Source organism: Sorex araneus, chromosome 6, assembly GCF_027595985.1.
Source record: "Sorex araneus isolate mSorAra2 chromosome 6, mSorAra2.pri, whole genome shotgun sequence".
Classification (NCBI taxonomy): domain Eukaryota; kingdom Metazoa; phylum Chordata; class Mammalia; order Eulipotyphla; family Soricidae; genus Sorex; species Sorex araneus.
The window spans coordinates 72463912-72490467 of NC_073307.1; the positions used below are offsets into that span (position 1 = coordinate 72463912).

At 38.2% G+C, this 26556-nt stretch overlaps 1 protein-coding gene across 1 annotated transcript; it reads right to left on the reverse strand.

The window, feature by feature from the left end:
• Positions 1-894: 894 nt before the first annotated feature.
• MYH1 (myosin heavy chain 1) lies at positions 895-26556 on the reverse strand. The gene is made up of 39 exons (XM_004603901.2): positions 26524-26556; positions 24621-24863; positions 24381-24524; positions 24117-24273; positions 22677-22704; positions 21909-22023; positions 21725-21817; positions 21532-21595; positions 20822-20920; positions 20318-20421; positions 20040-20178; positions 19711-19829; positions 19457-19606; positions 17565-17735; positions 16515-16827; positions 16342-16421; positions 14420-14507; positions 14221-14338; positions 13938-14061; positions 13714-13850; positions 13363-13618; positions 11232-11474; positions 10968-11144; positions 9792-9937; positions 9623-9713; positions 9148-9537; positions 8444-8570; positions 8074-8192; positions 7692-7888; positions 6748-6931; positions 6343-6508; positions 6126-6250; positions 5387-5695; positions 5096-5299; positions 4618-4743; positions 4359-4529; positions 2241-2345; positions 2033-2128; positions 895-1135 (listed from the first exon to the last, which is right to left on the reverse strand). The coding sequence occupies exons 2-39, from the start codon at positions 24822-24824 to the stop codon at positions 983-985; spliced, it is 5832 nt and encodes a 1943-aa protein (XP_004603958.1). The 5' UTR covers positions 24825-24863; positions 26524-26556; the 3' UTR covers positions 895-982.

Sequence of the window (26556 nt, forward strand, 5' to 3'; positions counted from 1 at the left end):
CACTGGAGAAGGGATTGGTACTGAAACAATGTATACCTGAAACCCAATCATGGGTAACTTTGTAATTTCATGGTGACTAATAAAATAAATAAATTGTAAAAATGAAGATGCTATTCTCAGCACATAAAAATCTGTAGTATTAATACCAATTAAAATGATATAGTAGTTGCTATAGAAATAAACAATTTAATAATATAGTAATCAAAATATGAAATGAGAATGCAATTGACTTTAAATATATTAATTTCTAATTATGTTCACCAATAATGCTATCAGAAATGTTTGGAGAAAAACTTATAAAAGATATAGAAGTTTCAAAAAGTATAGACATTCTATCTTAATACCTGTTAACTGTTCTCATGTAAAGCAAATACTAATACACTGTCAATTAAAAAACTAAAAATATAGTTCATAGAACACAAGGGGTCCTAATCTCAGTGAAGTAATTCATGTACTTATATTGGAGACTTTATATTTTGACTTTTTAGTGTCTAATCCAATTTTTAAGTATTTTTGTTTATGTAGATAATCAGTGCATATTTTGCTTCTAATTTTAAAGAATTAAATTTATTTTTACTTAATTTTAGGAGCAAGAATTTCCTATGAGGAAAATTAATTTATTAATATTATCCTGCTTTTCTAAAATCCAGTTCACATTTTTCCAAATGAAGCTTACCAAATGTCCTTCCTTTCGTCTTTCTCTAGGTTATACCTGCTTCCCACACATAAGATTGACCCTACTTATCCTATCATATTTTATTCATAGTAACTAATTTCTTCTCCATAATTAAAATTAAAGTGATAATTTCTCATTCACTTTATGCATAAATATATAAATTGACAAAGTGGAAAGAAATAAAGAGACTCACAAGTTCTTTGCAGATAAATTTTTTATCTGCAAAAATCATTTAGTACAAAACAGAGTGACAAAGATGTTCACATTTTGTGCATTTCTTTGATCACTTTTCACCATCTGGGTGAATTACTCTTCACTTATGATTTTTGTGTGAACCTCCCGGCTCTTCACCCGTAATTTGTTGACCTGGGACTCAGCAATGTCAGCCCGTTCCTCAGCCTCCTCCAGTTCGTGTTGAATCTTGCGGAACTTGGCAAGATTGACATTGGATTGTTCCTCCTGAGAATGAAGATACACATTTGAGGACAAAAGGTTCAGAATTTCTAGTTTCTTAGATGGATGTCTTTTGATATATTTTTATTTAAAAATTCTTGGTCCATTCATAGGTGCACTTAATAAAATAGCCAATACATAAAAACAACCCAATACTCAGCTACAGATGAATGGATCAAGAAGTGGTGGTGTATGTACACCATGGGATACTATGCAGCTATGAAAAAGAACAAAATCATGAAATTTACGGCATCATGAGTGGAACTAGAGGATATTATGCTGAGTGAAATCAGTCAGAAGGAAAGGAACATGTACAGATTATCTCTTTCTCTTGTGGAACTTAAAAATACACACAGAGGGAGCAACAAAGGTCCAACAGCAACAAAATGGGAGAACTGATCCACACAGTTGAGGTGGAGGTCGTGGTGAAAGGAAAGTGTGTAGGGGCCCTTGGGGGGGAAATTGGAGGCATAGTGTATTTCATGTATACAGACATTTGAGCCATTTTCTTGGTTCTATAACTCAAACTTCTTGCCATGATCAAGTTCAGTTTCTCTCTCTCTCTCTCTCTCTCTCTCTCTCTCTCTCTCTCTCTCTCTCTCTCTCTCGTTCTTTTTGCTTCATGGACCACATTTCCTCCCTCCCCCTTTTTTTAAATTGAAGACCTGTTATTTACAAAGTTATTGATCGTTCTATCCAAAAGCTTTTCCTCTTCCTAGAGAATTCCTAGAAAAATTCCTATTCACCAAATTTCTGGTTTCTTCTTAGTCTTAAAACATTTAATGAATTATTTTCTTTTGAACCCTCTCAATTTCACTTGTTTTTCTTTAATCCCACTATCTAAATTTACTTGGAATACCTACTCTGGAGGTTACCCACTCCACCAAAAGATTCTGCACTTACCGCTTCTTCAGCTTGTCTCTTGTAAGCTTTCACCTTGGCTTGTAGTTTATCCACAAGATCCTGGAGCCTGAGTACATTCTTGCGGTCTTCCTCGGTCTGAAATAATATTTAAAGAACAAGTTTCTAGAGCCTACAGGTTTTATTACATTTTTTATAGAAATATCCCTTTTCACTTTGAGGTAAATCACAAGACAGGCCATTTCCTTACTTGGTAAGTGAGTTCCTTTACTCTTCTCTCATGTTTGCGCAAAGCCTTGACAGTTTCAACATTACGCTTCTGTTCATTTTCAACTTCTCCTTCAAGTTCACGCACCTGCAGAAAGATGGACATTTTAAAGATCCTAATGGTGATCAATTCATTAAATTTATATATATATAAAAATTTATATATATTATGTTGTATCTCCTGCCACCAGCAGGGCTCCCTCGGAGGGGGCTGGTTAGGCTTCCCTCCCTTCCCCAAGCAGAGGCCCAGCAGCCTAAAACCTTCAGAACCCAGCCACACTCATGATCGAGGCCACTCTCCACATGCTCAGACAAGCCTCATGCGTGAAGGAACTAACAGAGAAACCCAGGTATGCGGGACCCCTGGCTGAGATCTCCAAGCCTGCTCGGATCAGGACTGGGCCTCCTCCACCCAGATCCCCAGTTTTCCAGTAGCTTGGTAGTCACACCCACAAACTGCGCCCAGCACCATGTAATCTCATCAATGGCCAAGATCCAGAGACTATAAAACAAAGCTCCCAGAAGAGAGCAATGCAGAATCTCGCATGGCAAAGCCCGGCAAGTTATCTGGGGTGTATTCAATATGCCAAAAACAGTAACAATAATGGGCTTCATTCCCCTGATCCTGAATGCAACAGGGACAAATGAAGATGTTACTGGCACCCGCTCGAGCAAATCGATGAGCAATGGGACAACAGTGATAGTGATACTATGTTGAATAATCATAAAAAAACATAATATACTTATGTATATATGTATGATATATATGTAATTCTTCAACATAATAGTTCTTTCAGTATGTATTATAGATATTTTAATGACCTAGCCTAATTGTCTTCTTTAGAAGCTCCTGAGAAGCAATAAAGAGCTCTTATTAATCCCCTTGTGCCCCCACAACAACTAACAGGCTAGGGAAGGCCCTGGTAACTCTCCCTCTCGCCACCTGCGTTCCATGGTCTCCGACCACTTCCCCTCCCAGGATGGCCAATGCCATGGGTGGATGAAGGAGGAAACGGGGCCGCCAGGTTGAGTGATGACCAGTTGCTGTTTAATCCTTTCTCCCCACACGCCTGTTCCAGTCTCACTGAGCCCCCCCATTCTAGTCTCACACTGCCCCTCATTTCCACCTCCTCCTGTCTCTCAGGCTCATCTCTCCGTGCTCCCTCTTGCAGCCTTGCTCTCTTATCTCTCCAAGTGCTTTCTCCTGCATTCTTCTCCTACATTCTTCTCCCTCTGTCCTCCTTGCTAGTCTCTCCAGCTCCATCTTGCTGCCCTGGTCTCTTTTCCTTTCTCTCACTCTTCAGTATTGAATGTAGCAAAATCTACATAAGAAAACCCTTCTTTTGCTCAAGGGCAAAATACCACTTAAGGTGTTTTTCTTTTTTTTCCTTAACTAATAACCTAATTACCATCTTAATTAACATCCTAATTCTACTTCTTAATATTAGTTATTTTATATAGACACAGTAAGAGATACATTGAGACTTGTAGGGCAGCTTTCCTGGGGACATCTCATCATAGACTCAGACTATAGTTCTCAGGCCGGATTAATCATTCCTAACCGAGCAGGGTCCGAATCTAGTTATTGCTTTTTGGATCATGACAGTATTTGTCCATGACCATACTCTTAACTTATAGTTCAGTATTATGGCACTTTGTCTAGGCCCATTTTGATGCCAGGGTAGTTCACTGCTTGCCCTGGGTCCATCCAGTTCCCTTTAGGGGTGCTAGGAAGTAAGGGCAACCGAGGCTTAAGTCGAGACAACAGATGCCCTGAAGTGAATATCATTCGGAGTCAATTAACTCCCAAGTTACAAAAGTATAGCATTAACTGTCTTCCTGCATCCATACAAAAAGGACATTGCTCTGAATTAACTATGTAAAAGGCCTTAAGGAGAAGAGAAAAGCAATATTTACAAGTTAACAGAGCACAAAGAAAAACATTACAAATAAACACAGAGGAATTGAAGCCTGTGATAGGAGTTACCCAATAAACCTAAGTTCCCTGTGGCAAGGCTGAAAGGACAAATCAATGTTTTCCTACACTCAGTGGCCAATAGGATTGGAGTAACATGAGAAACATATTAATCAAAATACTCACTCTGGCCTCCAGTTTCTGGATCTGCTTCTTCCCGCCCTTCAGGGCCAGCTGCTCAGCCTCATCCAGACGGTGCTGCAGGTCCTTCACTGTCTGCTCCAGGTTCTTCTTCATCCGCTCCAGGTGGGCGCTGGTGTCCTGCTCCTTCTTCAGCTCCTCAGCCATCATGGCTGCCTGTTCAGCAACAATAAAGTCAGATGAGAGACAGGAGATAGCATATCAAGACCCGAGTTTGAATGAGCCTGTGTTTCCCTCTGCTCACATCAGTGATGGCCTTCTTGGCTTTCTCCTCTGCGTTGCGGGCTTCCTGGACAATGTCCTCCATTTCTCCCTGGATTTGGGAAATGTCTGTCTCCAGCTTCTTCTTGGTGTTGATAAGACTGGTGTTCTGGTGAAATAGAAAATTTAAAATATAAAGCAAATGAAAGCAAAACCAGGATGCTGATGTTCTAAAACATTTACAATCAACTAAATTAATTTATTGGTATCTCCTTTTATTCTGTAAAATATATGAACTGGCTCTACTTTTAAAAAATAACTAACTCAATATTATTCTAAAATATAGAGTTAATTAGAAGTAACAACTCAGATAAACAAAAATTCCATTAATCAAAAAATATGAAATATCTTAAATTTTATCCCCATGAAATAATATGAACAAATGTTCAGAGAGTACAAGATCTAGGCGAGACTTCATTTTTGTTCCTTTATATCTCCTACTATTCTATTACTATAATTACCTGGGTGTGCAGAAGCTGGACCCTCTCACTAGCATCCAGGAGTTCTTGTTCTGCGATTTTCCTGCTCCTTTCTGTCTGCTCCAGAGTGGCCCGCAACTCCTCAATCTCAGCCTGAAGCAGGTTGGCTCTGCGCTCTACCATGGCCAGTTGTTCCTTTAGGTCCTCCTGGCCCCGGAGAGCATCATCGAGGTGGATTTGGGTGTCCTGTGGAGTAAATGGACATTGAGACATCTTGTTTCCAGGACTGCAGTAGCCCTACCCCCTCGGAGACCAGCTCTTGAACCCATCGACCTTGAGGATGCCTTGGGTATTTCTGTAGTTCCTCAGGGCCTCTGCAGCCATGCGGTTCGAGTGGTTCAACTGAATTTCCATCTCATTGAGGTCTCCCTCCATTTTCTTCTTAATCCTGATGGCATCATTCCTGCTCCTGATCTCAGCATCCAGTGTGCTCTGCATAGACTCCACGACTCTGATATGATTTCTCTTCAACTGATCAATTTCTTCATCCTTCTCAGCAATTTTCCTATCAATTTCAGACTTGACTTGGTTCAACTCCAGCTGGATGCGCAGGATCTTTCCCTCTTCGTGTTCAAGAGAGGCCTTAATGGCAGCAACAGTGACATTAATGGGAATTAAAGTATGTTGTAGGAATAAGAGTAAGCTAAGAATTAGCTATGAATTTTGTGTTACTATAACATGTATTATTCTAGTGTTACAAAAATTTCTAAAATAAAATCTTTCTACTTTTATTTCCTCAGCTAGATCATGTCCTTAAGTTGAAGGCTCATATTTGCCTTTCTTTTGTTGTAGTAGAACTGTTCCTGACTAAAAAAATATGCTAATTGAATGTATATTGAGTTTTCTATTTTCATCTTTAAGAATAAACACAAAAATTATTTTTATTTTCTCTTAATTTACTGCATGTAGTAAGCAGTAAATTCTGCATGTAGTAAGCCCTATATGTAGTAATTCTACATGTAGTAAGCCCTAATTTCTGGTAATTTTGTTTGATTTTACAATATAAACTTACCTCTGCTTCTTCTAAAGCAGATTGAAGTTCAGATTTTTCTTGCTCAATTTGCTTCTTTATTTTTTCCAGCTCATGGATACGTTTCCCTCCTTCTGCAATCTGCTCTGTGAGATCAGAAATCTCCTCTATTGGTGAAAAATATGTAAAAATTATTTTAGGGAGGGAAGACATTCATTCTGTCAAAACTTTTGTTAAAGAAAAGGTAATCCAATCTCACGTTGTAAGTTCTTGTTTTCCCGCTTCAAGGTTTCAAGATGGTCTAAGGATTCCTCATAAGCATTTTTGATCTTGAACAGCTCTGTGCTGAGAGAGCGGGACTCCTTTTGGGAAGCTTCAAGTTCAGCATGTGTCTCTTCATATTTCTGTTTCCATTCTGCTAAGACCTAAAAGAAAGAAATCAGTGGAAAAAGTTTAACGGGATAGAAGCCATCCATATCAACAACTATGAAACAAAGTTGGTGTGATCCAATACTGAAACAATTGCCCAGGGAAGAATTAGAAACTAAAAATGTCTCCTGTTTCCTAAACTAACCCATGGGACAGGAGCCCCTGATACTAGCTTTCAGGCTGGAATATGCACAATGGGGATTTCAGGCTATCTTCAAATCAAATGGGAACAGACCTTATCAAAGTTCCTTTGTTTTTTGTCCAGGGCTGCACAAGCTGCATTTGTTCTCTCCACATCAATCATAAGATCCTCCACTTCATTCTGGAGCCGTTGCTTGGTCTTTTCCAGTGAAGCACATTTGGCATTTACAGCCTCGACATGTTCCTCAGCATCCTGTAGACGCTGGGCTAACTTCTTCCTATAAAATTCAATAGCAACAATAGAAATATATATGGATATCAGTAGAGTTTATTATTTTAAAGTGGGCTTAAGAAAGTGATTTCATAGATTTCTTAATACTTTCTTTGCTATTTAAGCTTCTTTGTTGATTGTTCTATAATAACTCAGTCTCAGTCTCAGCTGCCTACCAACCAAATACTGAAAACAACCCAACTTTAATATTGCTATGCCTTACTGACTTGAAAGAAAGAAACAAAGAACGAAAGAAGCAAAGGAGGAAGAAGGGAAGGAAGGAAGGAAGGAAGGAAGGAAGGAAGGAAGGAAGGAAGGAAGGAAGGAAGGAAGGAAGGAAGGAAGGAAGGAAGGAAGGAAGGATTCTTAAAGCCATTAGACATAGATTATTCAAGATAGATTATATATATTTATAGATTATACATACTTAACCAGGTATGTATATCCAAGGTAGATTATGCATACTTATCCAAGACAACTGTGGTTGAAATATCTGATTTATTGCTCTTTTACAAATATTAGTTTTTATCAGATATTATGTCTTGAACCCACTGAATTTTGATATCTATATAATAAAAATCTGTTAACTCACTAACCTTGTATGCTGCAATTTCCCTTGAAACCAGGGGTTATTTGTTATTCTTGCTTAGGCTTATGTTCATGCATGCCTTTTTCTTTAGCCTTTTATTGTTTGGGAAGGAATAGACGTTTATATGTTCATGTGTGCTCTCTGAAAGCATTGCATTTCCTTTAAGCCTAAAACGTACTTGGCCTCCTCCAGCTCCTCTGTGCGCTGGATGGCATCCGTCTCATACTTGGTCCTCCACTGGGCGACCTCACTGTTGGCCTTGGACATTGCCCTCTGCAGCTCAGCCTTGGCCTCCTGCTCCTCCTCGTACTGTTCCCGCAGCAGGTCGCAGTCATGGCGGGAGGACTGCAGGGCGTGGGCCAGGGCACTTTTGGCCTGATAACAAAGAAATCAGCAACTTAATTTTATATCTTTTTAAAAGTGTTATCTTTAAAATCTCTAAGCCCTTAAGGCCACCAGGAGGATATACAGATATCCATTTAGTAAGTTCAAAAAAATTGATAATAACCTGGGGGAGAAGGGAGGCATAATAACAACAAACAGTAAGAAGAAGGGATTACCTTTATCTCCTCCTCAAGCTGTCTTTTCAGTTCCTCTATTTGTTGCGTAAATGCTTGTTTTCCCCTTGAGAGCTGAGAAACTAATGAGTCCTTTTCATCAAGCTGGCGGGAGTATTCACCTATAAAAATGAAAATCCTGAACTCAACCCCACTTTGGATTCAAGTGAAATTCACTTTAAAATTTCAAAAAGCAGAAGAATTTTGTTAATGATAAAAGCAAAGGAAGGCAGGAAGGAAAACAAATCACTACTGTATCTGTGTTAGGGGGTGTCTCCCCGGTAAGTAATTTGTCATCTTAAATAACTCAACTCAGAAACTTTCAGAAAACTGAGCGCCTATGGAGAAGTTTCCACTTCAGGGGGTGACTTACCTGACTCTGTCTGCAGGCGCCCTCTCTGCGCCGTCAGGTCATTGATCAGCCTCTGCTGCTCCTCTTCCTTGGTCTTGAGTTCACTCACTTGATCTTCCAGGGTGCGGCACATCTTCTCAAGGTTTCCCTGTATTCAAAATGTGATAGAAGATGTCTCAAGCAAGGGTTTGTAACATAAAAATTATAATAACCCATGTTCCCCATAAGAGCACGGTCATTTATTTTGAGACTAAATTATAAGCTACTGAACTCCATAGACAGTAACAGAAAAAGCAACAAGACATTGTAAGCATGTTTCCTCTAATTTTCTCTGTGAATTTAAGTGTTTACTCAACTTTTTCAGAAATCAATGAAATAATTTTTTTTTCTTAAGTAAAAAACAAACATTTCATCCCTCATCTGTGGTATTAAAACAAATCCTCAAAAAATAAAATTTTAAAAAAATGTAAAGTCCTCAAAGTATTAGAGCTTAAGTTTTGTTGGATATGGCTGTTCTCAAAACACCTAAATAGTTTGCCCCTCCCTCCTTCCTAACAGTCTCCTGATTTATAACAGATAGCGGGATGACAGTGACAGTGACAGTGACAGCCTCATCTCGACAGTTACTAATGATTCTTTAAAGGGTTACTCATACTTGCATAGAATAGTACATAGAAGTAGCGTCGTATAGAGAAATCTCGTAGGACTTAAAGCGTGAGGGGTACCTTGGCTTTGGAGACGGTCTCCATGTTGCTGGCAAGATCGTCGATTTCCATCTTCATTTCACTCTTCTCCTTCTCCAGCTTCTGCTTGACCCTCTGCAGGTTGTCGATCTGCTCCCCGAGCTCGGCCACGCTGTCCGCGTGCTTCTTCCTCAGGGTGGCTGCAGTGGCTTCGTGCTGCAGGGTGGCCTCCTCCAGGTCCCTGCGCATTTTCTGGAACTCGGCCTCCCGCTTCTTGTTCATCTCAATCTGCGCTGAAGTGGCCCCTCCGGCCTCTTCCAGTCGCTCACTGATCTCCTCCAGCTCGCGGGAGAGGTCAGAGCGCTGCTTCTCTGCTTTGGCCCTGGAAGCCCTCTCTGCCTCGATTTCCTCCTCCAGCTCCTCAATGCGGGCCTAAGAGCGACACACCAATGATAATGTGAATCCGTGGCCTTTTTGGTTCTTGTAATGCTCAGAGTAGATGATGAATATGGCATACCTGTAACTCCTTGATCTTCTTCTGCAGCTGCATCCCAAGGGCCTGCTCGTCTTCAATCTTGCTTTGCAGATTGCTCATTTCAAACTCTTTCCTATTAGAAAGAATTTTAAATAAGTCACAGAAATATGAATAGCAATTTTCCTGTGAAATGTTGGCCCTTGGAACTTACTTTTTAAGCTTTTCATCAAGCTGCTGTTTGTCATTTTCTACATCCATTGTGGATTCTTGGGCCAATTTAAGGTCACCTTCTAGTTTCCTCTTTGCTCTTTCAAGGTCCATTCGGATTTTCTTTTCTTGTTCCAAAGATCCTTCAAGCTAAGTCAAGAAAATAGCTTCTGTAATGCTAACACTATTTTTTCCATATCAAATTTGTTCACATTTAATTCACATCTAATATTTCAGAATTGCTTTGATTCTCTTCAATTTTAGTTTTGTTACAAAATTATTCTTTTTTCCCCTGAGGATTAGACAAACTTGTCTCATCTATTCCATTGTTCTTATTATTTATCTAATTCAAGGGTGTATCATTGAAAGGTGATGTGCATATAATTTACATTATTTACATTAAAGAGTTCCACAATAGGACCCAGAGAGAGAGTGCAGGGTCAGAGCGCTTGCCTTGCTGTAGCCATGCCTGGCTCAGTCTGCAGCACCATGCCTTGCACTTGGAGTCTCACCAGGAGTGATTTCTGAGTACAGAGCCAGGAGTAAATCCCGAGGACTTCCAGGTATGAGCAAAGAATTCTACAATAAACTATTATGGTTACATCATACCTTTTCATCTCCCTAGTAGAGCCCATGTAATCTACGCCTAGCCCTTATGAGATAGACACCCAATAGTTTTAAACCATGACCTCTGTCAGTTGCTCCATTACTCAGACATGTACAGTGGGTTCTCTAGGAGATACCTATCAAGTATAAAGTTAAGTTAGTATTCTACATTTCTCAGTTGAAATGCCCTTTAGCCTTTGAGTGAGAACTTATGGAACATTATTGCTTCTCTTACTTGGTAGGCTTCCTGCTTAGAGCATCCTTCCTCTTCTCTCTCTTCCCGTAGATTCTCACCTTATCAGCCCAACTGGAAAGTTATGTCTTGGCAAACTGATTAGCCTTCCTTTCCCCTAACTCTGTTTATATGTCTTGTATGTTATAACTATTGTGGGATTATTTGTTAGTTTACTTTTACTTTTGGGCATCCATGTTTGTCCCTGTAGCATGGATGATGTTGTTCCTATACGACTTCATTGGAAACACTTGAAAAGCATTCATTACATCATAAGAATGCAAATTCATCTTGCTTATTATACTACAAAGTAAAACATTATTGACGTGATATTAGACTTACATCATCTACTTGCTGCTCCAGCTTGATTTTAGCTTTGGTCAAGGTGTTGACCTTGTCCTCCTCTGCCTGCAGGTCATCCAGCGTCTGCTGGTGGGCCTCCTGGAGGGCCTTCTTCTCCTTGGTCAGCTTTGCGATGGTCTCATCCAGGCCAGCCATCTCTTCTGTGAGGTTCTTCACCTTAAATTTTTTAAATTGATTCTTAATAGAGAACATCTTATCAGACGGTCAGAGCCTCAGTGCTATTTAGCTGGATACGATATATACCTTGTTCTCTGTGGCATGCTTCTCCTTCTCCACCTTGGCCAGTGTCAGCTCAAGGTCATCTATGTCTTTCTTCAGTTCTGAACATTCATCCTCCAGCTTCCTCTTCTTGGCCGTCAGCTCAGCATTGATCTCTTCCTCATCCTCAGCTCTCTCTGTCACCTCCTTGATTTTGGCCTCTAGCTGGATTTTGGTTTTGATCAGCTGGTCACATCTTTCCTCTGCATCAGCCAAGGAATCAGCTTCCTAGGCAGAGAAAATAGATCACTTTTAAATTTTAGTTCTTTGGTGATATTTTTAGATTAAATATGTATTAAAATAAAACTACTAATATAGACATATGAATTTTAAAATCTAAGGTTATTTTTGTTGCCTTTCTGTTATTTAGAAAATATTAGTGATTACTTATTTTGGCACTAAATTTTTTCCCTCACTGTGGTTTGCAAAGTTGTTCTTGATGATATTCCAATACCACTGTCACCTTTCCTTCACCATCGGCCACTAAAGAGGAATTAAAGTGTAAGATCACTATGCTGTTATAGTTGTCAGTGATGGAATTCAGGATACACAACCTCCAAATATGGCACAATGACTATTAAAAATTAAGTCATTGTCAACTTAAAAAATTAAGCTGAAAATGTCTGAGAGTTAGGAAAGGTATGAAGTAGCTTTTCTAGCCTCCCCTTTTCATTATTCCCTGGAACAAGTCATTTGACTTTTGCTTTAAAAGTAACCTCCTTGTTTCAGAAGAGAGTAAAACTTTTTTTTTTTCACCAGAGACTTCGAATTTGGGACCATGAAATGCAAACCACCACAAACATGTGAAAATTTAAAAAAATGAGCCCTTTCTTCTTATTAATGTGTATTTGACATTTAAATTTCCAGTTACAGCCAGGGACCCTAATAGTCAAGATAACTATTTTAGAAGAGTATTTACTGAAAAACAATTTAAAGGGAAGATGTGTCCTACAGTGACAGAGTAGCTGGGAACTGAAAGGAGTATCTTTTAAAAAATTGGGGAACTGAACATATTAAAAAAAAAATTCTGAGGGCTGGATTGATAGCACACCTTGCACGCGGCTGACCCAGGTTCGATTCCCAGCATCCCACACGGTTCCCCAATTACCACCAGAAGTAATTCCTGAGTGCATAAGCCAGGAATAACCCTTGTGCATAAGCCAGGAATAACCCTTATGATCCCCCAAAAAAAATTCTGAGAGAAATAGTAATTGTGTTTATCATAAAAAAAATAGGGCTTCAAATATAATCTTTGTATTCATCTTATCTGAAAATATGACACTTTCTCAAAGTGCTTGAAACTTCAAAAATACTTAGTAATGTATAATTATAAAACAGTGTTGGTATATCCTATTTTGAAGTTAACTACATTCCAACTTGGAGTGAGTAATCCTTTTGTTTTATAAGATTTCCATTTCTCCCTTCCCTTCTCTCTCTCTCTCTCTCTCTCTCTCTCTCTCTCTCTCATATTTCCTAAACAAAACATTTTGCTTTAAAAATAACTTTGAAAGAAGTGCAATAATACTGAAAGGAGATAAGTATGCTAAGATTGAGTTCAGATACTGACTACAATTGATTATTAAAGGTATGTTAAACTCTCCCAGTTTGGAAAACACTGGTCTAAGTAAACTACAGGGAAAGTCACTGTTCAAACACAGTATTTACAATTTCTATATCTTTACACTGACTAGTTGCCTGTGGTATCTATATTCCTAGTGGATTCAAGGTATATTCCTTCCTGAATTCAAAGAACTAGAATGTAACCTTCACTGAGTCTGTTGTTGAATTCAGTGATAGCAATGATAGTCTCATGTCAATTATGAAGCTACTTTTATCTGCATATTTAATAGGGAGAATACCAGGGATCAAATATTACTTTATTTCCTGGCCATGTTATGTTAGAAAAAATTTTAGAAGAAAGGAAAAAGTGCAGTGATGTTTGTAGCTCTTATCAACAGCATGGACTTATCATAACAATTTTAAATAGTGCTGTGTATAAATCATGTTATAATTTTATGTAGATATTGTGGATTAAGGAAAATTAAGGATTAACCCCTTATCAAAAGGAATATGTCACTTTGCTAGTTGAGGACAATAAATGACTTCTGACACTCACAGATTGCACTTGGAGTTGCAGGTCATTTTTTTCTTGCATAAGAGCAACCATTTTTTCTTCCAGTTCTTTCCTTTTGGCTTCAGCCTTTGCAAGATTTTCTTTGGCTTTTTCAAATTCTTCCTTCATGTTGGCCATTTCCTTTTCTGTCTCTGCACTCTTAAGGAGGGGCTTGATTTTGAAATACAATTTCATCCAGGGCCAGTGCTTCACATTCATGAAGGCACGAACATTGTACTGGATGCAGAAAATAGACTCTCTGTGATAGGAACAGAAATAGTCAAACTCAGGTATCACTCGGCTCATAAGATGGAACGTAATTAAAATTTCCAGGTGGATGGAGTTTATTTATACCTTCTCTCCACCATCTTTTGGTACTCCACTCTTGCCAAGTACCCTCTGCACATGGCCTGGGTTCGAGTGATCAGTTGGGCTAACTTTTCATCTCGCATCTCCTCTAGAAGCCCCAGAAGACCAGCTTTGAAAAAGACCTGTGTGTGGGCAGAGTTGATGTTTAGAAACCCTGCATCAACTTTGAAGCACAGGAACCTTGTCATGTAGATTTTAGGGATTGTTACCTTTGTGTGTCCAAATTTGTACTGGGTGTGGTCAATGTCGATGGACCCAAGGAGCTTCTCAGAAGCCTTCTTGCTATCAATGAATTGTCCTTCAGGTATTGCACTCGCATTTAACACCTTGTATCTGTTTAAGCCAAACAAATAGAAATACCATATGATCATAACTCTTTTTGTATATTCAAATAGTGTGAAACTTTAGGTACGTCAATATGTAATCTGTTAGAAAAAAAAGCAAAGTAAAAAATAAGAATTTCTTAATATGATTACTGCAAGAAAATCATACCTCTGCTTGAAATCTGCATACAGGATTCTGCTTGGGAATCCCTTCCTACAAATGCGGATGCCCTCCAGCACACCATTGCACCTCAGCTGGTGAAGGACAAGTTCGTGTTCCATGGCCCCTTTAAGCAAGAGTGTACATGCCTTATTTCAAAATCTAAATCAAAGGCCTGGAGTTTGTGTGGACATCAAAAGCATCTTACCAGGAGTTTTGGTTTCATTGGGGATGAGACACCGTACAAAGTGGGGATGAGTGCTCCTCAGGTTTGTCATCAGTTTGTTCAGATTTTCCTGTTGTGATTGAACCATATGAATATTTGGTTTAAAATAGAAATTTTCACACAAGCATCATTATCTATATACTCTATTCCATAATTTGTGGTGAATTAGCAAAGAGTTATTTCTTTGGAATGAGGAACTTTCACACTTTCAACAAACCCTTCTATACCTTATTTATGTGCAATATAAAATTATTAGATATTAAAGTAATCATTGAATTTCCCAGTATATGCTGAAAATGTAGTATAACATATTGAACATATGGAATTAGCTCAAAAAACTAGAAATTGAGCTTCTATACAATCCAGCAACACTGCACCTGGGAATAAACCCCAGAGGCTGAAAAACACAATGCTGAACGGCCACCTGCACTTCTTTGTTCATTGTTGCACTATTCACAATAGTCAGAATCCAGAAACAACCCAAGTTCCCAAGAACAGGTGACTAGAAAAATAAACTATGATACATCTGCACAATGGAACACTATGCTGCCACTAGGAAAAATTAATTTATTAAATTTGCTTATGCATGGATAGATATGGAGAGTATCATTCTCAGGGGAAAGAGTCAGAGGGAGGAGAAGTGACAGTATGCTCACATTCATTCATGGAACATAAAAAATAGTGTGAGAAAACCCAAAGACAGTAGAAATGAGGTTCAGGAGGATTGGTTCTAAAGAGAAAGCTTGTCATAAGTTATGGGAGAGTACAGTTAAAATAGAGAAGGTACCATTATGACAATGTTAATTGGAAATGATCACTCTGGACAAGAACTGAGTACTTGAAGGAGGTAAATTTATATATGATAACTTTTCAGTAACAGTATTGAAAACCATAGTTTCTAAAAGGAGAGAGAAAAAAGTGGCTACCATTGAGGTAGCCTGGGGTGAGTTGGCAGGAGCAAAACTGGGGATACTGGTGGTGGGAGATGTACACTAAAGGGATGGGTGTTGGAACATTGTATGGCTGAAACCCAATCTTGAACAACTTTGTAACTGTGCATGTTACAGTAATTCTAGTTTTAGAAAACATGGAGTTTTGGAGCTGGAGTGATAGCACAGCGGGTAGGGTGTTTGCCTTGCACGCGGCCGACCAGGGTTTGATTCCCAGCATCCCATATGGCCCCCTGAGCATGGCCAGGGGTAATTCCTGAGTGCAGAGCCAGGAGTGACCCCTGAGCATCGCTGAGTGTAACTCAAAAAGAAAAAAAAAAGAAAACATGGAGCTTTTACTCCAACTTTATTTTTAAATTTTGGGCCACACTGGTGGTGGTCCGGGTTTCATGCTGGTTATATGCTCAGGGATTACTCCTGGAGGAACCTGGAGGTCTATATGAGATGTCAAGGACCAACTCCAGGTTGACAGCACACAAGGCAAGTGCCCCGCCCTCTGTATTATCTCTCTGACCCCTATTCATATATTTTTGCCTAGGTGCTACTAACAAATCAATGTATTATACCAGATTTCCCATTTTATTCTTTACTTGACTCTGTTTTTCCCACTTCTCTATTATCTTTTTTGTCATAGTTACAGAATTATGGTATCTCGCTGGTTCAAGAATCAAGAATATTGCTTTATCCTGTACTAATGGAAACCTTTTGATGTTATATGATATTATTTCTCAGACCCCAAACTGAATTTTGTAATTCACTCTCATCCCTCTTGTGCCTTTTATATACTGAGGAGTTTCTTCAAATTAACCCAAATCTAGGACTCAGTTTTACCACTACTAACTGGCCTAACTCCCTGAATTGTACCCAAGTTCCTGCAATTTATGGCCCCTTTTCACACAGTAAGTAAAAGTTAATGTCCTGAGTCTAAATAAAAAGAGAAAAAGAAGTTTTTACCCTGAAAAGAGCAGACACAGTCTGGAAAGAAGAACCCTTCTTCTTAGCTCCTTTTTTCCCACCACCACCACCACCAGACTCTAAGAAAACAGAGAAGACACAGGTATTACAGTAAGACTTTCTTTGTGTATTTTTTATACACAACGCAAACACTGTATTCCAACAAAATCTACCTGCTTCAGCAGCTGCCGCCGCCCCAGAGAAAAGGTAAGCCAAAGTCTTCATTGGAGACTTCTGGTACAGCCCAAGCACAGTCTCATTCAGGGGGTCCTTGTTCTTGTCCAGCCAGCCGGCAATGTTGTAGTCCACTGTGCCAGCATAGTGCACCAGCGAGAAGTGGGCCTCGGCCTTGCCTTTGGCAGGCTTGGGCTTCTGGAAGTTGTTGGACTTTCCCAGGTGCTGCTCATACAGCTTGTTCTTGAAGGAGGTGTCTGTGGCCTTGGGGAACATGCACTCCTCTTCCAGGATGGAGAAGATGCCCATAGGCTGCAAGCAGGGAAAGTGACCGATGCTATTTAAAATTTTCCTGCTTGTCAAATAATATATAATATTATTATTCTATCTGAGTAAATTAATCTAATATCAATAGTTAATGAAAATTATTTCTTCAGTCATTATATTAACACATATTTATTGAGAACCTATCTAGATCTAGGTGTTATGATTCCGAGATATGATGGAGGGTAAAGTTACTAAAGTGTAGGCTCTTGTGGAATTAATCGAGGTGTGCTCTTGTGGAGGACTGGAGCGACAGCACAGCGGGTAGAGCATTTGCCTTGCACACGGTCGACCCAGCTTCTATTCCTTCATCCCTCTCAGAGAGCCTGGCAAGCTACCGAGAGTATCCCGCCTGCACGCAGAGCCTGGCAAACTCCCCGTGGCATATTCGATATACCAAAAACAGTAACAACAAGTCTCACAATGGACGACCGCTCGATGACTGCTCGAGCAAATGGATGAACAACCGGACGACAGTGCTACAGTGCTATTAATGCTCTTGTGAAATTAATGGAGGTGTGCTCTTGTGGCATTAATGAAGGTGTGTACTTGTGGAATTAATGAAGGTGTGGTGCACTTGTGGAATTTGTGTCTCTGTGTGGAGGTGTGTGTGTATGTACTGCCTAGCTGCATGATCTGTGATCAAAAAAGAAAAAAGAGAAAGAAAGAAACACAGAACTGAAGGGAGGGTCAGTGAAGGGGTGGGGGAGGGAGGGAAAACCAACCTTCTCGATGAGCTCGATGCAGGCGGCCAGGTCCATGCCGAAGTCGATGAACTCCCACTCGATGCCTTCCTTCTTGTACTCCTCCTGCTCCAGCACGAACATGTGGTGGTTGAAAAACTGTTGCAGCTTCTCATTGGTGAAGTTGATGCACAGCTGCTCCAGGCTGTTGAACTGAAGAGATAACACAAAATAATCACTATCTTGTAATTAACACTTCTCTTTGAAAATAACTTTGCTTCTATTCCACACAATCCAAAATTTTTATATGGTTTATAATATATTGCTACCTTACAACAACCAGAATAATTTTAAAATAATGAAAGATTTTCTTGGTTATTAAATTAAGTGCCTTCATCCTGCCAGCAGAAGATCCCTTTTTGCTCTTTTATCCTTCTTGCTGCTTCCAGTGAAGAAGCATCACCACACTTGGAAGTAACAAGAATAAATATGCTCTGGGTAATGCTTCAATATGCAAAAAAACAGCTAATTCATTTTTATAATATTTATCTTTGTGATTAGAAGTTGCTTAGTAATTTAGCCATAATTATGTTTGCTATATATAAACAATTGTGGTCTGTGTTATTATTAGCAGTAAAAAAATTAACAGTTAATATTTATTAAACATTTTATACCTTATAGACACCATTGGTTATTTTTATAAATTTTGTCTTTAATACTCATAATTAGCCTCCTAAGTAGTACTATTCCCCATCTCAAGGATAAGTTAGCTCCCAATGAAGTAAGCTAAGTTACCTTATTGTATTGTAATGGTTATGACAAGGGCTCCATCTGACTTTGACACCAGAATCAGTGATTGTAACCTTTCCCAGAACTTAAGGAGATATACTCTTTTATACTATTCAGAACACCTAGTTATAAACACTATCTTTAGTGATTGTCTAGAACTAAAGGAAACTGGGAAGCATTGTTTAATAGAGATTGAATTTCTTGGGGGATGATGAAAATTTCCTAAAATTTTTATTGCAATGTTCTGTGAACATAATAACCACTACTGGATTATATACTTGGAGTAGATGATTAGCATTTGAACTATATAATAATAAACATTTTTTATTAAAGATGTTCAAAGAGGTTGCAGCTTTATATACCATCATTGTTTTTTTTTATTATTTGAAAAAGTACTGTTAGCTCTTTCTCTTTTGACTTGCTACAAAAAAAATTGATTTATCTGTCCCCAAGTTGTTTGGGGAATGTCTAGAAATGATCTTGTCCCTAAAATTCAGAAAATAAAGTTTAGTTTCTATCATATCTATTATTGAGCAAACTGCAGAGTTGTCATCTTGGTTCAGAAAAATCTAAGTTAGGAGAACTTCTACAACATTTTTTTCTATGCTAAGTGAGATTTTATTTCCCAGGCAGATGAATTTCTATTTGTTTTTGATTTTGTTTCTATTCTCTTTATCTGGACGTGTCATGACAGTAGAAATCATAAGCTACTTTTGGACTGTCTTTCCAGTGTCAGCTTTGCTGTCAGTGTTGCTCTCATCACCTTTCTTATAACCGGGGGCCCGGGGGGTGGGGTTGGGGGTGGCTAGGCACTTTGGAATTGTGCTTTGGGCTTTAAATTCCTAAATTTTTATCTGGAAAAAATACCCAAAGTGTGTTTGTGTAGTCTAGATGTTTAACTTATAGTTCCTAGTTGAATTAGCTTAATAATGGATTATATGCTATTCTTATTATCCAAATTTAGTTAGCCAGGAATTTCAGATGGAGGGGGAGCTTAGTCTTAATGTGTCTCATCCCAAACTTTTCACAAGCTTTTTCTTTATCCATGTGTCTGTTTAGTTTGCAGTGCTATTTTCATAGACACTTACAATATTTATGGCGTCAGAGTTTCAAATGTTTCTGCTGCAAAGTCGCTGCTAACTTACATCAAAGATCTCAAAGCCTGCGATGTCCAAGACCCCAATGAAGTACTGCCTGGGTTGTTTGGTGTCCAGCTGCTGGTTGATGCGGGTGACCATCCACAGGAACATCTTCTCATACATGGCTTTGGCCAGAGCACCCACGGAGTTGTACACCTTCAAGGACAGAATGATTTTTGATGGTAGTGATTAAAAAGGTGCATATGTGTATTGGCATTAAGAGTCTGAGATGTGTGTGAGCATCGAGGTCCTGCACTTACCTGTTGCACAGTCTGGCCTTTCGTGACGTACTCATTGCCGACCTTGACTCTGGGGTAGCAGAGGGCTTTGAGCAGGTCAGCAGAGTTCAGGCTCTGGAGATAGGCGGCCTTGTCAGCAACTGAAATGACATCAGATATATATTCACAATGACCTGGTTGGGCCCCACAATTTATAGGGCAGAGTACTAACATCTAAAACTCTGCATCTGATTGGGAGGGGGTAATTTGTACACGTCTATGAGAAGCTCTGCTATACAGGAGAGTTAAACTTGGAATGGAAGTCCCCTGCATTTTATATAATTCGGTTTGGGTGGGGTTTTATTCTGTACCTTCAGTGCCATCTGGCTCGGCTTGCTCCTCACGCTGCTTCTGCTTGAATTTCATGTTCCCATAGTGCATGACAGCTCCTGTGAGCTTATAGATGGATACTCTCTCATCAGATGTGAACCCCAGGATGTCAATGGCACTCTATCAGGAGTGATAAGAGACGAAATTTAAAATGTAACACATTAGCTTATTGAGGAGAATTTATATTATATCCTTAACAACACCTGTTGTGAGTTGTTAATGTCATTATGATATATAACAGAGCTTTTTTGTAACTTACATCTGTGGCCATCAACTCTTCTTGATCATCAATGCTGGGGACTGTAATCTCCCCTTGACTGACAAAAGCATAGTCGTAAGGGTTGGTGGTGATCAGAAGCATCTCTGAAAACACAGAATTCAGGATGCATGTTTTATACTAGATGAATTTAGTAAAATATTTAACTATGGCTTATAAGTGTAAGCTCAGTATTTTTTAAAACAGGGGCTATACTCAGAAGAGCTTGGGGAACCCAGTTTCATGACCAGAAATGTCTGACCTGGCCTGATATTGCAGGCCTATTGGTTCAGCACTTGGGCCTGGTGATGTAGTGCTGTTTAACCCAACTGGTCTTGGAATTCATCAGGGTCACGTGCAGTGGTGCTCTGGAGACTCCAGGTCTACTCCTGTCAGTTTTAGGGGCTGACTAGTGCGTGTGGCATAGGGATCAGCTCAGAAGCTTGAATATGCTAGACATGTACTCCATCACTTAAATTATTCCCCCATCCTTAAACTGTGTCTTACCAATTAGATCTGGCTTCTTGTTGGACATTATCTGATAAAAGATATGATAGCTTCTTTCTGCCTTCAGCTGGAAAGTAACTCTAGACTTCTCCAGAAGATCTACAATGGAGACCATACATTGAATTTGGGTGACAGGAATTTCTGAGGTGATTTTGGAATTGGAGGTCATTACTAAATCTTATTGAATCCTTGAGATTTTGACTAATTGTTCCAATGAAGTACCACAAATGTCTCTACAAACACAGTTGATTTTGACCATTATTACCTTTTAAGGTAACCAATTCTGCCTGGTCCAAGACATACTCATTTTTTGAAAGAGAAGATCATTAGCATTTAAATTTAATTAATTCTTATTAACCTCCCCACAAAGATCTCTTCTCTATTTAAAAGAGTGGTACTAAGAACAACTTTTCTCAAAGCTAAGAAGAAACCACATTTTCCCATAATGATAGTCTTATAAAATTTTAAAATTTATTCTAAGACACTAAAATATTTCATTAAGACACAATGCTTCCTGGAAATTCTTAAGGAACCATCTCATAATTGAAGTGGACAAACTCCACTGTGGACCATGGGCAAAACTACCAAGTTTCATGGAAATATTCACAATAGATTAGTGTTTCATTGACTTTAGAATCAGCTGGAGCTGAAAAATATTCATTCAAACTATGTCTTCATTTATAATTCTATTTATGGGTCCTATAACTCACATGTTTCAATATCAGCAGATGCCAATTTTCCTGTGGTACCAAAGTGGATTCGGATGAATTTACCCTTGCAAATAAAAAAATAATGTTATATACAAAAGTTGGAGCACACAAGAAAGGTAAGATTAAAATCATAACCCAGTATGCTTTCTCTGACATATATGGACAAAGCCCTTATGTCACCAAAAATTCTTACAAAGCGAGAGGAGTTGTCATTCCTCACAGTCTTGGCATTGCCAAAGGCCTCTAGCAGAGGGTTGGCACTGATGATTTGATCTTCCAGAGTCCCCTGCAAAGACAAGATCAATCATCACATCTGGGGCTCCAGATTCCTCAAGAAGCCTGATAGACATAATTCTGAATTGTGCCTCCAGACCCACCTGCATTTTGCCAGAAGGAGCCTCCTCCTTCTTCTTATCCCCAGTAACTGCAATTGTTGCGAAGTACTGGATGACACGCTTGGTGTTCACAGTCTTTCCTGCACCAGATTCTCCACTGCTCGGTAATGATAAAATAGATGTGGTAAATTAACTTATGTCATAAATGAAACCACTTCTGCTATCAGCATTTTATACCTTATGCATTTATCTTTATTCATCTCTGCAGGACTTCCTAGATCTTTGTTTTTATCCTACCTATAGCTCACATATCTCTGCTGCTTTGCACTACTCATTCACTGTTCATATAATATGTATATCTTGGGTGTTTAAAATATTCCAGAGTGTCTCCTAGGTGCTGAGATCTGGGGTGAAAGACTTCAATAAAGTCCTCACTCAAAAACCATGATAAATTCACCAGTGAAGAATAGTCTTTGAAAAAATGAATGAGTTCTTTAGCTCTCTGAGACAAAAGAAATATCCTAAGTTATTTTAAAGAAATCGACAGTCATTACTCAAATTAAACCTAAAAACATCCCCAAATAGTTCTGTTGCCAGAAGACAATATGTGCACCACTGCCCATCAGGGTTTTTTACCACACCAGGAGGAGACATTTTGTATCACTTACTCCAGGAAAGTTTTGCATAACTTTAAACATTTTTTATAGTTCTGTGTAATTATAAAGTTACAATGAGCATCTTTATTTACATTTTAATTGTCATTTTCTTAATGAGAATAGAATGCAAATTCCTCAGAATAGTAATACTTACGTGATTAAGATAGACTGATTTTCCCGATCTAGAAGAAAAACAATAGATAATCAGCTTCTGGAAGAGTTATGCAAACAAAACTTTCTATAAGAAAACTGACAGGATATTTTGTTTATTTATTTTATATCAGCCACATGGGTATGCCACCAAAATGACATGAAGCGCTGGAGATCAAACTCAAGAATTTTTATATATGCTGGGCATGTGCTATGGCACTTATATTATCTCTAAGTCCCCAAGTGTCGTTTAAAATTGTGTTTTAAAATATGTTCTTGTAAAAGTATATGTGGTATTATTGTGTATTTTTTAAAGCTGGAGAAAAGAAAAAAACAATTTTGTCTTGTTTTAAATTCTTTTTTTTTTAATTCTTTTATTGATTCACCATGTGGAAAGTTACAAAGCTTTCAGGTTTAAGTCTCAGTTATACAATGCTCAAACACCCATCCCTTCACCAGCTTAAATTCTTTAAAGATACTTCAGAAAGCATGTTCTTCAAATTTAAAATAAACAATAATATTTTCTAAACAGTAATGTGTCTATGTATCTAAATAAATATTAGATATTTGTATTATATACTATATCTAGATATAATTTTCACATTATAATATTAAGATACAAGACTACTTAATTGACTAAAATTTATGGTATGCTAAGAATTTGGAATATAGTAAAATAACAGGTCAAATGGTGCTAATAAAGCTATAATTGGGATTTTTTGTGTATGTGGCTTCTTTTTACAATCATGTGCATGAAAAAGCAGTATACTATCAAGAGTCATTTCAAAGAAAAACTTTACTTTTCTATAGTGTTTGACTATGAGGATTTGGCTTTTAAATAAATCAAATGGCCTTAGGAAAAACAATTATTTGTCCTATGTCTACAAACAACAATCTTAACTCTGATCAATTAGCCTTCACAAAACTTCTAATGGATCAAATGATTTGGTTGAATTCAACAAGAATAAAATCCTTTAAGAGGGCTTGAGAATAATCTTCATTGCATATAGTCCTCAAGTATCACCTTTATCAAATAAAATAATTCTAGATGGTATCTTATGACTTAAAAGAAAAATCATTTCTAAGGGTATCTGATCAACAAAAAACCTTAGGCATTAAAAGGACTGAACGCTCCCTTTCATTTTTATTCACACATGTGGATTCAGCTGTTATTCAGTCTTTATCGTGCTACTCAAATGTGTTTTCAAATCATGTGCTTTTGTGTAGGAGACTAAATAATACTAGGGATGGAACAAACATGGTAGAAAAGAATAATAACTGGGTTTTATCTTCAACTTTAGCAATTTGCATTTCTCTATGATTTAGTCACCTCTTCCAAACAACCAAAGTATAAGATTAAATTATTTCTTGAAGTATTTTTTAGCTTTTGTTATAAATAGAAAAATTGTTTGCATGTGAACAGTTGAACTGTTGAACTACTCACCAGTCAGCATGAACTGATAGGCGTTGTCGGAGATGGAGAAGATGTGGGGCGGGGCCTCCTGGCGCTTTTTGCCGCGGTACGCAGCCACCACCTCTGCATTATACACCGGCAGCCACTTGTAGGGGTTGACGGTGACACAGAACAAGCCTGAGTAGGTCTACACCGCAAAGAAGGAAAAAATAACATAATTGTTTCATGGGGCTTTAAAAGTCTGCTTTCCAACAATATTAACTACCCATGAGAAGGCCATGATAATAAACTTACGTAGATCATCCAGGCTGCATAACGCTCTTTGAGGTTGTACAGCACAGCAGGCTCATGCAAGTGAGTCATCATGGCCATGTCCTCAATCTTGTCATATTTCGGAGGGTTCATGGGGTAGACTTGGTCATCTTTCACTGTCACCGTCTATCAAGTCAAATAAAAGAGGCCATGCAAAAAAGATAAGTGTCAGCTAATCTAACACAAAACAAGGCACAATTTCACTTCGGATGTTTTACTCACAGTTCCACCTTCAGTCTTGACTGTCACCTTCCCGGATTCTCTGCTCTGCACTGTGGCTTTCACAAATGACTCCTTAGGATCCACCACAAAGACTGATGATTTGGCATCAAAGGGTTTGTTCTGGGCCTCAATGCGCTCCTTTTCAGACTTTCGGAGGTAAGGAGCAGCCTCCCCAAAAACAGCCATCTCCGCGTCGGAACTCATGGCTGCCGGTTATTGATGGCAGCCTGGTCAAAGGTCTTGCTGGAAGAAGAGATATAATAGAAAGTCAGAAATTCAAGGACCAGAGAGGCAGTGAAGTTGGTAGGATGCTTGCCTTGCACATGAACACCTGGGTTTGATCCCTGGCACCACATATGTTCCCCATGCTTTGCCAGGAGTGGTCTCTGAGCACCACTGGATGTGGCTCAAAATTTTTAAAATAAATTAAATAAAATGAAGGGATTCAGAAATTTGGTCATCATACTTTCCAAAACAAAGTGTTCTTTATTCACTGACCAGTTGAGCACTTAGCATTGTGTTGAATGTGACCACTTCCCTGGCTTGGCTGAAAGTGAAATGTCAGCTCTGCTCTCAGTGCCATTGCTGACAGATACTTAATCACATACTTGGAAAGAGACTGTTGTCTCTGGCTCAACTACTGTATAATATTGTAGCTGCTGGTTCATTTGTTTTTTCTGTTATTTTATTTATCATTGACTTGCATAAAGTAAAAAGATAAGCAATAGGGTTTTCTCCAAATTTTCATCTTCAAACTAAATTATAAATACCTTGCAGGCAGAGACCTCTTTTCCCTCTAAAACATCCTTCACATTTTTGTGGGGGAGGGGGCTATACCTAGTAGTGCTCAGGGATCACTTAGAAATACTTAGGAAACCATATACAGTGCCAGGGATTAAATATGCTAAATAAGCACCTTAACAACCTATACTATCTCTCTTCCCCAACACTAGTTCTTAGGATTCATGATGGATACAGGAAGGGGTTCAAAGATGGTTGTGAATTAAAATATTAATAAAAATGTGTTGCTAAAATTCTTGAAAACATCTTGCATTTTGTCCAACTTTTTCATATAGAATTGACATTTGCAAAGATTGTAAAATTGGAAATGTGGAGAGTTTTGGCATTTTTTTTGTTAAAAATTACATATCAATTTCTCTGCTTCGAGTATTTCTTCAAAACGTATTAAGAAATGTAATTATTTATGTTTTCTTGATTAAAATTTTTCATAAAAATTACACAGAACTGTTCAAGACTATTTTTTTATTTCTTTGGTGTTATTAACCAACTCAATACTATGATATTTAATCTATTTTTATTAGATGTATTGCCAAGATATATCTTTAATAAAAGTACATGGATAAACTTTTATACATTTTCCAATTCAAGTTGAAATAAAGTTCAGGTAAAAGAATTAAAATTTCTTTTTCTTTAGAAAATGTTTACAACAATATTTTATGTTAATTTTTTAATTTCTATTTTACATAGTGTGAAATAACATGTAGATTTATGCCATTTTTCTAAGGCAAAAATCTAAGCTATTGCACCACTGCACTTATCCATTCACACAGCATCCTGAGTGTTTTTATATTTAGAGTGTTTAGTAAAAGTTGTAATATAGGAAATTTACATTTTCTCTACAGATGAACAACACTTTGTATTGCTGTCTTACATATAGTAATTCAGTTAGTTAAAAGACTTTATTAACATTCTAAAAAAAAACATGTTTGAAAGGTTATGAATTAATGAGAACCAATTTTACAAGTGGACCTCAGATCTTTTCAAGGAAACATAATTATCTCTGAAATTGAATTTCTTTTATGTTGTAACCCCTAAAACATTTTCCAGACCACTGCAGATTTATTTTACCATGTGAGAATGAGAAAACAAAAATCAATCTTACCTTAGTGATGCAACCTCAAAGCAGATTAGAACT